The 14,801-nt window shown below is 45.6% G+C and overlaps 1 protein-coding gene across 1 annotated transcript in view; it reads left to right on the top strand.

Moving 5' to 3' along the window:
* Rragd (Ras related GTP binding D) overlaps nucleotides 1-14,474 on the top strand; it is a 28,604-nt gene extending 14,130 nt beyond the window's left edge. Inside the window, exons 3-7 of the mRNA XM_041667789.1 lie at nucleotides 2,506-2,705; nucleotides 3,632-3,746; nucleotides 4,655-4,797; nucleotides 9,688-9,836; nucleotides 11,735-14,474. Coding sequence (XP_041523723.1) covers nucleotides 2,506-2,705; nucleotides 3,632-3,746; nucleotides 4,655-4,797; nucleotides 9,688-9,836; nucleotides 11,735-11,886 — 759 coding nt within the window. The 3' untranslated portion in view covers nucleotides 11,887-14,474. The remainder of the gene's footprint in view (nucleotides 1-2,505; nucleotides 2,706-3,631; nucleotides 3,747-4,654; nucleotides 4,798-9,687; nucleotides 9,837-11,734) is intronic.
* The last annotated feature ends 327 nt before the right edge of the window (nucleotides 14,475-14,801 follow it).

Here is a 14,801-nt window from a genome sequence, read left to right as displayed (position 1 = left end):
TGATATGGCTGTAATTTAGCCCCCAAATAAATATATTTACTTTATTTTTACTTTTCATTGTTTATTTTTAATCATGTGTACATGTGTCTCAGTGTGTGGGTCTGTATGTGTATGTGTCCCAGAGTGTGTGTCTGCATGTATATATGTGTCCCAGTGTGTGGGTCTGCATGTATACATGTGTCTCAGTGTGTGCGTCTGCATGTATATATGTGTCCCAGAGTGTGCGTCTGCATGTATATATGTGTCCCAGTGTGTGGGTCTGCATGTATACATGTGTCTCAGTGTGTGGGTCTGCATGTATACATGTGTCTCAGTGTTTGGGTCTGCATGTATACATGTGTCTCAGTGTGTGGGTCTGCATGTATACATGTGTCTCAGTGTGTGGGTCTGCATGTATACATGTGTCTCAGTGTTTGGGTCTGCATGTATACATGTGTCTCAGTGTGTGGGTCTGTGTGTTTACATGTGTCCCAGTGTATGGGTCTATATGTGTACATGTCCCAGTGTATGGGTCTGCATGTGTACATGTCCCAGTGTATGGGTCTATATGTGTACATGTCTCAGTGTGGAGGTCTGCATGTGTACATGTCTCAGTGTGAGGGTCTGCATGTGTACATGTCTCAGTGTGTGGGTCTGCATGTGTACATGTCTCAATGTGGAGGTCTGCATGTGTACATGTCTCAGTGTGGAGGTCTGCATGTGTACATGTCTCAGTGTGAGGGTCTGCATGTGTACATGTCTCAATGTGGAGGTCTGCATGTGTACATGTCTCAGTGTGAGGGTTTACATGTGTACATGTCTCTGTGAGGGTCTGCATGTGTACATGTCCCAGTGTGTGGGTCTGCATGTGTACATGTCTCAATGTGGAGGTCTGCATGTGTACATGTCCCAGTGTGAGGGTCTGCGTGTGTACATGTCCCAGTGTGTGGGTCTGCATGTGTACATGTCCCAGTGTGAGGGTCTGCGTGTGTACATGTCTCAGTGTGAGGGTTTGCATGTGTACATGTCTCTGTGAGGGTTTGCATGTGTACCTCTCTTAGTGTATGGGTCTGCATGTGTACCTCTCTTAGTGTGTGGGTCTGCATGTGTACATGTCTCAGTGTGAGGGTCTGCGTGTGTACATGTCCCAGTGTATGGGTCTGCATGTGTACATGTCCCAGTGTGAGGGGTTACATGTGTACATGTCCCAGTGTATGGGTCTGCGTGTGTACATGTCCCAGTGTGTGGGTCTGCATGTGTACATGTCTCAGTGTGTGGGTCTGCATGTGTACATGTCTCAGTGTGTGGGTTTGCATGTGTACCTCTCTTAGTGTGTGGGGGTCTGCGTGTGTACATGTCTTAGTGTGTGTGGGTCTGTGCACATGAGTACAGGTTCTTGCAAAGACCAGAGGTGCATGCTCTCCTGGAAGCAGCGTTTTAGGTGGTTATGAGCTGCCCGGCTTAGGTGCTGGAACCCGACTCTGGTCCTCTGCTGGAACAGCAGGTGCTCATGACCACCATGCTGTCTCTCCAGCCCAAAGTTGCTTATTTTTAGCTAGGCGTTGTCATTTAGGTTGGTAATTGTGTTTCTGATTTTGTGTGTGTTTTTTTTTTTTAAATTTACTGCAGGTCACAGGAAAGTCTAATAATGTTTGAGAAAGATCCCCCTGCCTTCCTTCTTCCCTCACCTTTCCCCTTTTTCTTTTTTTTTAAAAGTGGTTTATTTTGCATGTTCTTTTTGTCCTCACTCCCTCTATGATTGAAGTGGTTCTGTCAGAGGTAAATTGTTTCTAGATCCCTTTTTATTTTTTATTTTTACGACTTATTATGTATATAGTGTTCTGTCTGAAGAGGGCGCCAGATCTCTTTACAGATGGTTATGAATCACCATGTGGTTGCTGGGAATTGAACTCAGGACCTCTGGAAGAGCAGCCAGTGCTCTTACCACTGAGCCATCTCTCTCCAGCCCCACTTTCCTCTTTCTCTGAGACAGGGTCTTACACTGGTGCTCAGGCTGGATTTGAATTCACAGCAGCCTTCCTACCTTAGCCTCTTAGGGAATGCTGAGATTACAGGCATGAGCATCTTGCTTTTCTCCCGCCCCCCGCTTCAGACAAGGTCTTTCTACATAATCTTGTCTGTCCTAGAACTTGATTTGTAGATCAGATCTCACAGAGATCTGCCTGCCTCTGCCTCCCAAGTGCTGGGAGGCATCCTGTTCCCTGGAGGACCTAGGTATTGGTCCAGGTTCTATTGCTGGAATTGCGGCTCCTATCTTATGGCTATCAACCAACAACCTACACTGTGCCTACCCAGATCAGCTGGATTTTTTTTTTTAGCTGTATTTTCTCATCTCTGTGTTAGCAAACTTAGGTTTGTATACTTGAAGTCCATAATAACGGAATTTTGTTGTTGTTGTTGGGAGTTTGGCAAAATATTTTTGGAGATCATAACTATGTGTTTCCAGGCCATAAGTGTGTCTAGAAGGTTCTGGAAACAAAGCTGAAGGCATGACCTTTGTTCCAGGATGACTATATGGAAGCGTTGGCCAGGCTCCACCTCACAGTTACCAGAGCCTACAAAGTGAACACTGACATTAACTTTGAGGTGTTTATTCATAAAGTGGATGGTCTGTCGGATGATCACAAAATTGAAACCCAAAGAGACATTCACCAGAGGGCCAACGATGACCTTGCAGATGCTGGCTTAGAAAAAATTCACCTGAGGTAAGAGCCGACACCCTTAGAGTCTGGGTCCTAAGAAAGGCTGTAGCCAGTGGACTTGGGTTTCGAGCACCACAGCTGGCTGAGTGGGGACTGGCTAGGCATGGATGGCGTGTATTTACTTGTTTGTAGAAATCTAAAATGTTGTGTACTTGCTAAATGCTAACCTTTGGCAAATAGTGTTTTGTTTTATTCTTGTATTCAACAAGTTGTTAAAACTAAACTTCTCATCTCATATGAAAAACACAACAAAACCGATGGCTCTAACCCAGGATGCTAACTGATACTCAAAAATAGTTATTCCTAATAGGATAGTATTTATAACCTCAAATAGACGAGGCTGAAAATCATTAGGATAGGAATTCACAGGAAAATGTCTCCATCTCTTTTGTGGGGTAAGATAGTACATAATTATTGACTTTGCAAATTGGGAGATGAAAAAATTGGCATGCTTCAGTATATATAATGTAAAAGTTACTAATGAGGCAACAGGCTTGTGTGGGGATGAGGGCAGAGTCTCTGTATGGTGTAAGGATGCTCACCCAGGATGTGGGGATGAGGGCAGAGTCTCTGTATAGTGTAAGGATGCTCACCCAGGATGTGGGGATGAGGGCAGAGTCTCTAGTGTAAGGATGCTCACACGGGACGTGGAAATGAGGCAGAGTCTCTGTATAGTGTGAGGATGCTCACACAGGACGGCCAAACTCCCAAGCTTGCCAGTCAGTGCAGACTGAGCCTGGCTCTAGCACTAGGGAGGGATAGAGGCTGCCAGCTAGGACATACTTGGTTTTGACCAATTCATTATGAATTCTGAAAGGAGCTGGTGCTTGTATGTTAAAATTGTACATAAGATCACTGGCATTAGTGACAGAGCCCAAAACAACTGCTCAGTCAGAGAGAACCTGATGAAATACCACCCTCTCTTTCAGCTTTTATCTGACGAGCATTTATGACCATTCAATATTTGAAGCCTTCAGTAAAGTGGTTCAGAAACTGATCCCACAGCTCCCGACGCTGGAGAATCTGCTGAACATCTTTATCTCAGTAAGTAGATGGTTTGCTCCTGCTCAGGTCGTTCGCAGAATCCGAGAGCAGCGCGGCAAGAGTGAAAAGTTGTAATGCCTGCCTGCATTTCAGACACTTCAGCATCACTCTTGAAGGTTATTCCTACCGTTTGTTTTAGAGCCTTTAAACTCTGGCAGTGTGTGTTTCCCTGGTGCGCTTGGATTGCTTATTCAAGCGGGAGGCAATCATTAGTATTAACAGAGTCTTACCTTGGATATGGAACAGAAAGCCTGGTTTTGGGGCCAGCAGGTTTGCCAAGCCTTAACACCAGCATCCAGTCCAGACCACACGATACAAGGAGAGAACTAATTCCTTCCCAAAAGTTGTCCTCTGACCTCCACGTTTGTGCTGTTACAAGTCCTAACCATCCTTGAAACAAAAATACATGAATATAAGGAAATTCAACATTGTCTGAGTGCTGAGCCTGAAGACTCCTACAAAGGCCAGGCCAAGAGTTAGGAAACACTGCCCACGTGGTTTACCAAAGATAAATAACTTGGACTGATTCAGCCTTTCATGTGTCCTTTCAAACCCATCATAAAATGTATGACAGTAGAGTTAAAATTGCAATAAAATGGTTCAATAGGAGTTCCTGATAATTTTGGCTTATTTATATATTGCATTGGTGATGCCATATAATTTTTTAAATCTTGAAAGAAATCACTTTATTCTAAAATTGTTGTCTGTTGACTGTACACAGTACAAGGAGTCACTGTGACAGTTTCATGGAGGCTTACGTTATTTAATGCACCCACCCTCCATGCTGCTATTCCTTTCCCTCCATGTCCTCTTCCCTAATTAGTGCAGTGGAATATCATTTTTCATATAACCACGAAGTGGTCGGAACTTGCTGTTACTTTAAGGCATGTCTTTCCCCCACCTGTCAGAATTCCGGAATTGAAAAGGCATTTCTGTTTGACGTGGTCAGTAAGATTTATATTGCAACTGACAGCACTCCCGTGGACATGCAGACCTACGAGCTCTGCTGCGATATGATCGACGTGGTGATCGACATCTCTTGTATTTATGGGTAAGCAAAGCATTATTTACTGTTGTAATTAGAACAAGTCCCCTGTCTCCCCTCCCCCCCCCCCACAGTGTATTCTTAAAGGCCATAACTGTGCTATCCTTCCCAGGGCTGGAGGTGTGGCTTAGTTATGAAGCAAGTCCTGAGATCAGTCCTCAGCATGGTAGAAATAGGGAGAAGTGGGGCGGGCGGGGCATGTGGGGGAGGAAACGGAGGACTACCTGTTCACCTGCCTGCCTTTTCATAGCTTCTGGGCATCTTTGCATTCGTTTACTTGACTTCGGTACTTTCATTTTAAATGACTAGGATCTATAAATAGATCATTTAACATGCCAATAATAGCAGGTAATTGTTGAGCACATGCCTATTGTGATTAAAACTTTGGTATCATCTATAATGGTCTGTTGTTTGTTTTAATAAATAGAGCTTGCCTGAAGATTAGAGGGCAAGGTAGTCACACTTGTCAGCCATACAGGCCAGAGAGCGGTGGCACACACCTTTAATCCCAAGATTTGGGAAACAGAGGCAGACGGATCTCTGAATTCAAGGCCACCCTTGGCTACCAAGATTGAATCTGCCTAAAAGAGAGACAGAATTCACACAAAGGTGATCCCAGCACTTGGGATCTCACGCCTTTAAAATCCCAGCACTAGGGAAGTGGAGACAGGAGAGATATGGCTGGGTGGAGAGAGGAATATAAGGTACAGGAACTCAGTGGAGAGTGAAGTGTGGGCTGTGGAGTCTTCAGGATTTGTGGAGACAGGCTCTCGCCCATTTTCAGTCAGAGGTAGAAGAGCCAGTAACTGGCTGCTTTGCTTTTCTGATCTCCAGGTTGAACCCCAATATCTGTCTCTGGGTTTTTATTATTCATGCTACAATCATCTAATTTAGTTGTTCCATGAGTTAGGGATTACTGTAATGATCTGTCCTGTCCCTTTAAGAGACAAGCCACTCTTCAGCTTCCAGCCTGGGTTTTTTCCTTTTCTGTCTTCCTCTCAAAGAGGCAGCTTCTGTCTCTCCCCACTTCTCCCCTTCCCCTCTTCTCTCTCTCTCTCTCTCCCTCTTCCCCTCCCTTCCCTCCCTCCTTCCCTCTTTCCCTCCCTCTCTCCCTCCCTCTTTGCTCTTCTCCCTGTCTCCCCTTCTCTTCCATAACCCACTAAATAAATATCCAACCTCCCTCTGCATGGTGTGCCTATCCATGCCTCTGTCTCTTGCCCACTGTGTAGCTCCCTGCCTGGGACCAGCAGCCTTCAGAGACTTGCCCATTGTCTATCTCTCCTTGTGGGACTGGCTGCCCCATCGAGGTCTCTCACCCACCACGTGGCTCCCTGCCTGGGACTCGTGGCTCACTGTAGCCACTCGGGGAACTGTGGCATCCATGCCTGGGACTGGCTGCTCTCGGGACCGCTGCCCACTGCCGCTGCTTGGTGACCTGCAGTGTTTCTGCCACTGCAGCCACTTGGGGATCCGCAGCATTTTACTTAATCCATTACAATTACTATACTTGGTTTACAGACGCAGAAACGGACTTTAGAATGGTGGCTTTTCCAGCCAGACTAGACTTTGAACCTGGTCTAAACGATCATGGTCAGAAGCTGAGAAACCTGCACACACAGTATGCCCCATGGGGTAAAAATAGACCCACAAGCGTGGAGACCATTTCCATTACCCTGTACAGAAAACACCTGCTCAGTACTTTTTTAAATTTGATTTTAATTGTCTGGGTAACAGAGACTTAAAATACCAGGCAAATGACATCTGCTCATTTTTATTATGACCTTAACAATTCATAGAAACCAAAACTTCCTAAAATAACATTAGAGAGTGGAGAAAGTTATATTTTTTGTTTTTCAAGACAAGGTTTCTTTATGAAACAGTCCTGGCTGTCTAGGAACTCACTCTGTGGACCAGGCTGGCCTCAAACTCACAGAGATCCACCTGCCTCTGCCTCCTGAGTGCTGGGATTAAAGGCGTGTGCCAACACTCCCCCTCCCCCCTTTTTCAGTTGGAAAGTTGTATAACTACAGTTAGAAGCAGTCTCCATGCTCGGTAGTACACTGAACAAGTTTGCACAGCTGGAGTGTGAGGGAGCCGTTATCTGATGTCACACATCGCTGGGCCATTCTCTTAGACCTTGTATTTTCACCCGCTCTGCTCTCTGCCTCACACCCCCTGACATTCAGCCTGCTCCATCAGCTTCTGGAAATTTCAAGCTTAGCTGCTTATGTCTTCCATTATCTGAAAATTCTTGGCCCATCCTGTGTGATTTTTCTGTTATCTCTGTTACATATACGTTTATGTACGTGCAAACACGTGTGTGCATATAACATACTTACTCCTATGACTGTGGTAAGAGCGAAAACACTGTTAATAGGCTCATAATGTTCCTGCTTGATGGGGCCTAGATAAGTTGTGCTTGTCATAATTTATTATTGTCATCAGACATGGCCATATGGCTTTAGCGGTAAACCTTCTTCGTGATTGTGACCCTGTGATAGTCTGTTATTTCTTTCTTTTTTTTTCCTAAATATTTATTTATTTTATTTATTTTTTTATTATGTATACAATATTCTGTCTGTGTGTATGTCTGCAGGCCAGAAGAGGGCGCCAGACATCATTACAGATGGTTGTGAGCCATCATGTGGTTGCCGGGAATTGAACTTAGGACCTTTGGAAGAGCAGGCAATGCTCTTAACCACTGAGCCATCTCTCCAGCTCTAGTCTGTTATTTCTAAGATGTAAGTGGAAGCTGAGTGAGGCTGGTTACAGTCTCAGTTGCCATGGTAATCCGGTGCAGTGAACAGCACAATTATCTGGCCCCATAGTTAATGATATGCATGTTCATTATTGTGCCATGTGGCAATTAGACAGAAGTGGTTAGTTGTTTGGGTAAATGATGTTAATCAGAGGTACATGCACCAGCTGAAGCAAACACGAGGCGAGGCAGTTGGGCTTCGTCAGAGATGACGTTTCTGGAGTGGAGTGCTGGGGTTCTGAGAACCCACGGATTCCGTGAGAACGGGTTTGGAGCACAGTGCTCCAGAGTTTCCTCAGGGTGCTCGCTAGTTTTACTTCAGCTTGACTCAAACTCCAGTCAGCAGGGAGGACAGAGCCTCACTTGAGAAAATACCCCCGTGAGATAGTCTGTAGGCATGCCTGAAGGGCTGAATTTTCTTAATTAGTAATTGATGTGGGAGGGCTCAGCTCGTTGTGGGTGTGGCCACTTTGGGCTGGTGGTCCTGGGTTCAAAGAAAGCAGGCTGAGCAAGCCAGTAAGCGGCACCCCTCCATGGCCTCTGCATCAGCTCCTGCCTCCAGGTTCCTGCCTTGTTTGAGCTCCCATCCTGACTTCTTTCGCTAATGATCAATGATATGGAAGTGCAAGCAGAATAAACCCTTTCCTGCCCAAGCTGTTTGGTCATGGTCATGGTCACAGCCACCCTGAGACACTCAGCCACCGGAGCAGCTGTGAGCCTGCTCCATAACCAGCACCGTGGGAGCAGAAATGTGGGTGGAGACTAGTCCCTAGCAGGCAGCCCAGGAAGCAGGGGGTCTGGGACAGGAAGTCTTCCTGCCCTTTCTCAGTTGCCTCCTGGAGACAAGGTGGTTTGTTTTTGAAGGACTCTCTCAACTGAGGCTCTGGTAGTCAGCAGCTTGACACACACATAAACACACACAGAGACATACACACTCACATGGATGTACACACACACACACACACACACACACACACATGTATTCCACCTTCACATGTTTTCCTTGCTTATAGATGGAAAAGCGAACAATTTCAGTTGCAAAACTTAACAACTTTATTCTTGTAATTTTTTTGGCTCTTCTATTTTGTCTGCTGTGTTACTTTTTGTGGTTGTAAAGGCAATACCTCCTTATGACAAGCATAAAAAGTAAGCTAGCTTGGGATCAGGGATTTGAGCTCAGTGATAGGACCCTTGCCTGGCCTGCAGAAGCCTGCTTTAGATCCGAACTAAAAGCAAAAGCCAAGAAGTCTGTAACCTCACTGTCTGGAGACAGTCACTGTTCGCACGTTTAGAAACATTGTGTTAAATTTAATTTTATGAACATTAGCATTTTGCCCAGGTGTATGTTTGTGTGAGGGTGTCGGGTACCCTGGAATTGGAGTTACAGATAGTTGTGAGCTGCCATGTGGGTGCTGGGAATTGCTGGGTCCATTTGGAAGAGCAGTCGGTCTCTTAACCTCAGCGCCATCTCTCCAGCCCGAAACCTTTATGTTTTGTCTGCATGTGTGTATCTGCACCACGTGCATGCCCGGTACCCTCAGAGTTTAGAGGAGCGTGTTTTGGGTCCTTTGTAACTGGTGTCTGCACCATGGACTGTATGCCCTTTGTAGGGATTTACCAGTTTTAACCATGTTGACACATTTGCTCTTATTTTCCTGATGCACAGCTGGCATTTATGTTTTAGCTGGACTGTTGGGAAATTGATTGAGGATCTACTGATTCTTTGTGTTTCCTGAGAATAAGAACACATTGTTGCAGGACACTGAAATCGAACATGTCTCTGCTATCTACTGTGTGGTCAGATTTTACCATTCCTCCTCCGGCACTGCCTTTTCTTCTGTGGAGTTGTGGAGCTGGGGATGAACCCTAGGACCTCACCTTGCTAGACAAGGGTGCTACCACTGACCTACATCCCCAGCCTCTTGTTTTTTTTTTCTTTTCAAGACAGGGTTTCCTGTGACTATCAGGGCCGCCACACCTCCAGTGCCTGTGTGATCTTTTCCCCAAAGGCACTGCATGCATAAACAGTCTGTTAGGGTGATAGTTTTCTGTGTGCTGAGGTGGGGGTCTCTTGCTGGGTTGCAGTTTGTAGTTCTTTCTTGAAGGTCAAATGCATTCTGATTTCTGTCTCCATTTAGTCTCAAAGAAGATGGAGCAGGAGCCCCGTATGACAAGGAGTCCACAGCCATTATAAAGCTGAATAACACAACGGTTCTTTATTTAAAAGAGGTCACAAAGTTCTTGGCGCTCGTTTGCTTTGTCAGAGAGGAAAGCTTTGAAAGAAAAGGTAATTTCTGATGTGATTTGAAAGAACCGCCTCAGTCCGCGCCGCCTCTGTCGCCTGTTGAATGTGCGTAGACACGGCATGCCCGCCAAGCCTCAGCTTGTGTCAGCTAAAGATGGCTAGCTAGGGAGCAGGAGAGGTGGTCCTCCCTAAGGACGAGCCCACCAATTGGTTGTCCAGTGCCAAATGATCAGCCCGGAAAATAAGCATCCAGGTGGCAGTCTAGGGACTGAGCAGAGCAGGCTATGTTTGGGAACATATACTTGTATACATATGCATGGAGTAACATGGAAAAGAGACCATGAATTTAAGGAGAGCAAGGAGGGAGGAAAGGGAAGAGAGCAATGTCACTAGACTGTAATCTAAGAAAAAGATGGCGAGCTAGGCTCTTGGAGGTGTAGAGCTAGGTGTGTACTTGCACACAGACCTGCACGTTCTACATCTCGTCCCACATTTATCGTTGGTTGTTCTTTCCTGTGCATTTTGGAAGCTGAGGAAAACAAGACCCACGTCGGTGTATAACTTCAGCTGGCAGTGGGTTCTTAAACCTAGGAACATTTGAGCTGGGCTGGAGAACTCATTTATTGTGAACTAATCTTATAATTAACCAAAAAGTTGCAAAAATGGTAAATAATCTTCAGGTCCTCATCTGGCCCCCTTTGACTGACAACATTTGACCTGGGAATTGCCCGTTTCTAGTTGCGATGAACTTGTGCACACTGGCGAGAGTCCCATGCAGACATGCCGCCATGCCCTTCCCGCTCAGATGTTGCTCTTGTCTGTCTGCTCCTGGGGAGCCTCTACTAAAGTCTTGTCAGGGTCCCCACTACAAAGTTTCTAAAGGTAAATGCTTCATGCTGCACAAATACAGTTGCTCGTTTAGCCTTCACCGTTAATTTTAATATCTGATGTGTGAAACTAAGTTTAAGTAGAAACTGATCGTATAGATCTTTGGTGAATTATTATGAAGCCACAATCTCTGATGGCAGGCAGGTTTTGTAGGATATAGTAAACTAACTAGAAACCTAGTTGTTGAGTTTAATTTAATGCTATAACTAAGGAATATAGGGAAATGGGCACATTTAAAACTTCATCATCTTTTTTTTTTTTTAATTGTTGTTTTGTTTCCCCCAAGACAGGGTTTCTCTGTGTAGCCCTGGCTGTCCTGGAACTCAAACGCTTGATGTAGTAGGTCCACCTGTGTCTGCCTTCCGCGTGCTGGGATTAAAGGCGTACACCACCAATACCCGGCCCTCAGCTCATATTTAATGTGTATGTGTTGTGTGTATGTGTGTATGTTAGGTGGTGTCTTTCCATATTGTTTGTCTCAAAAAATAACCAATCCCTACTTAATTATTTAGTTATTTTTGAAACAGGGTCTCACTATGTAGCCCTGGCTGGCCTTGAACTCAGACGGGTTCTGGGGAATTTAGGTTGTCAGGCTTGTGAAGCCAGCCTTTTCTGAAAATAAGAAAAAAATGTTTGTTGCTATTATTGTATGTGTGGAGTTGGTTCTCCCCTTCCACCTTGATTTGTGTTTGGGGGTGGAATTTAGTTAGGTCCGGCAGGCTTGCATAGCAAACACACCTGCTGAGTCATCTTGACAGCCTTGATTTCTCTTAATTGCAATTAGTCTTTAATCTGAATGATTAGAAGAAGTTAGTGCAGTTCAGTGGTTTCTCACATCTTTGAGGGCACGGACACCTTTGGAGATTTGTGGAAAACTCTGAGAAGCTCCTGGAATAGTCTCTTCAGGAAACACCCACCTCTCCTGACCACCTGCCATGCTGGACCTGTTCCGTGATTGTGCCTCTGCTGCCCCCTGCTGGCAGCGGGTGCCATGAGTGACAGGTTGTGTCTCGGGCCACTCATTTACAGTGTCCTTTTTTCTTCTCCTGCAGGCCTTATTGACTACAATTTTCACTGCTTCCGGAAGGCCATCCATGAGGTGTTCGAGGTGAGAATGAAGATGGTGAAATCTCGAAAAGCCCAGAGTCGCTTACGGAAGAAGAAAGGAGCTACTCCTAACGGGACCCCTCGCGTGCTGCTGTAGGGGGGCTATCAGGAGCCTGAGCCCACACTTGTGATGGGGGTGCCGAGCCACACTGCACCTCAGGAAGGAGGAGCCTGCGACACGGACGTAGATTTGTTCAGGACAAAGAAAGTACTCTCTTTTTAAAATAAAATGAGCTCTTCGAAGCAAAAACCTGTACAGTAACAAAGTGAGCCCACTCTATCGCTGCATAAATGTAAACTTCCGTGTTGATAATCAGAAAACCCCCCCGTGAGAACTGCCAGGAACTGTACATATTTTGCACTTTTTCACATTTTTCCTCTAGAGATGAACTTTGATAAGGACTTTTTCTAAACTCTCAAGGGCGTGCATACTATGGTCCATACGGCCATCGGAAATTCATCCAAAGTAATACATTGGTGAAGACTTTTTGTAAATTGGGGAACCTTTGCTACCAATTGTTATGGGGGAAATCATTTTTCAGTGGAGCAGGGATAGTAGGTCTGGGCTGGGAGCTCCAGGCAAGAACAGTAAGAACTTGTGTTTGTAATGAGTGTGAATGGGAATTTTCTAGAAGAATATCAGGACCAGTCTTCCATCCAAGTCTGTATCCCTATTGGCCATGCCTTCCTACCCACCCAGTCTTTATGAAACTCCCTCCCTCGGCACACGTCTTTGTAGTCGGTGTGTTCAAGTGGGTGACTTCTTTCTGCTGCGTTATTCTAATGAACCTTAGGGACCAGATTTCTAAAATGATGCCGGTTAGTATAAAGATATATGAATGTTGTTTGAGGAGACGGGGGAAATAGTATGGATTTGTTGGGAATGTTCTGGAGGTACTTCTGTACCTGCCAAGGAGGTAAAATAACAGGCCGAGAGGGTTCCCAGAGAGTCCCAGTGGCAGATGGCCTCTCAGACTAGATACATTTGTGTACATGTGTGTATCTGGCTCCTGTGAATGGCCTCTTGTGCTATGTTTAAAGTCTTTGTTCAGGACCAGTTTTTAGTGCTCCATGGCCACAGGCATGGAGCAGGTCTTTCGTCTTCACTATGGAGTTTAGTCCTTGGTGGCTTCATTTGGTACCCGAATCACCCGTCCATCTGTGACAGTGTGCCTTGTGTCCTCCCTCCCGTGCCTACCAAGTTCAGCTTGCTACCAACTTGCTCTGTGAGAGAATTCTGACACAGGAAAGCTTGTGGCCTGTGGGAAAAGGTCCGCCTCAAGAGGTCTAAGTTAGCCATGGGTTCGTTTTTCTAGATGAGCAGAGAATTGAAGTCCTAAATCTAGGTCTGTACCAAGCCATTCCAAAGGTTAGCACTGTCAGGCATGTATGACCCTAGAAAAGATTCCTAGGGACATCAGTGCTGCTCTTGCAAAAATATATGAAGTGTTTAAAGCATTTTGTCCCTTCTTATCTAGTTGCTTTTCCTTCCCCAAGTCTTATACTTGGTTTCTTGCTTGTTTATTGTTTGTGTGTGGTTTGGCTGTCCTGGAAGTCACTATGTAGACCAGGCTAATCTTGAAGTCATAGATCCATGTGACTCTGCTTCCCCTGAGTGCTGGGATCAAAGGTGTGCACCACCTTGCTGGGAGAGGTCTTCCGAAGCTGCTAACAATGATGGATGTCTGATGTTGCAAGCTGAGCCTCCAGTAGTCTGTGCGGTACTAAGGGGTTTCTAGCACTCCTTACAGCATTGTGGCTCCTTCCTTACGATCCCTGTGCAGAGACCACAAAGGAATTGTTAGGCGCCTGGAACCCCAGAGAAGTTTCCGTTCCCTTAATTTTCAGAGCTGTTCCCTGATGGGCCTTGGCCAACAGGTTGGAAGGAGGTTGGCTACCCTGAAGAGTCTAATTCCCCCTCCCCCAACACACACACACACACACACACACACACACACACACACGAGAGAGAGAGAGAGAGAGAGAGAGAGAGAGAGAGAGAGGATGCTGTTTGTTTGCTTTTTTGAGACAGGGTTTGAGATGGCCCAGGCTGCTCTCAAACTTGCTATGTAGCCCAGGGCTATCTCCCACTTCTGATCCCTCTGCCTTCACTGCCCCGTAGTGCTGGGATTATAGCAGTACACCAACATGCTTGTCTTGAACAGTGCTGAGGACTGAGCCCAGGGCTCTGTGCACGTTGGGCAGGTTCTCTATTAAGCACATGTATCCCGGTTCCTTTTCTTAATAGTTTTTACAAAGTATTTCTCATTGAACAGAGAATTGCATTTTTAATAAGACTTTATTTTTTAGGTAAGACATCTGCCTGTCTGGTAAACCACATAAAATTGCCATGTAGAAGTGGAGCTTCCGTTTTGAAGCTGGTTATATAATGGGTTTTTGTTGAAATGTGCCTTAAAAGCCCATCACTTCACAGGCGTGTGATCAATCCTGGAACATAGGGCCCACGTTCCTGATCACAGACGCACTCTCGTTACTCATGCTGATTCGGATCGATTCCTGCCTCCGGCCTCGTGTGACAGTGACTTCTGAAGATGCAGGAGTTACAGCTGAGGGGTGAGGTTTTCCGGTCTGGGACTGGGATTACTACAGATCTTCACATTCGTTTCATGTTTTCTCTTAGATTTGGGAGTTAGCCTAAGGCACTGTGTAGATCTGTGTGGATGCTCAAGTGCAACCCAGAAAGGGCAAACTCCTGGCTACGGGCGGCCGCACTAGGACAGTTTCGTTTGGTTTTAGGAGTTGCGAACGGGAAGATTTGTAGAGCAGGACAGGCTTTTGATTTTTGAGTCAAGTACTTCTGGGTTTTGGTCGGACTGACTGGCCGTCTTAGCTAACTTTTAGTCGTGCAGATCAGTGTGAGTGATCAGGATAGAGTGTTTTCAAAGGAGTAGAAATAAAAGCTGATTAACATTTACCAAGTGTTATTTTGTGAACATTATATATTTTGGATCCTTAAATAAGAAACGACTAAAAATCACAGCAATACTATTA

The sequence above is a fragment of the Microtus oregoni genome, unplaced genomic scaffold (assembly GCF_018167655.1).
Source record: "Microtus oregoni isolate MIOR12 unplaced genomic scaffold, Mior012 000017F_ref0000208, whole genome shotgun sequence".
Lineage (NCBI taxonomy): Eukaryota > Metazoa > Chordata > Mammalia > Rodentia > Cricetidae > Microtus > Microtus oregoni.
This window is presented reverse-complemented; position numbering and strand designations above follow the sequence as displayed.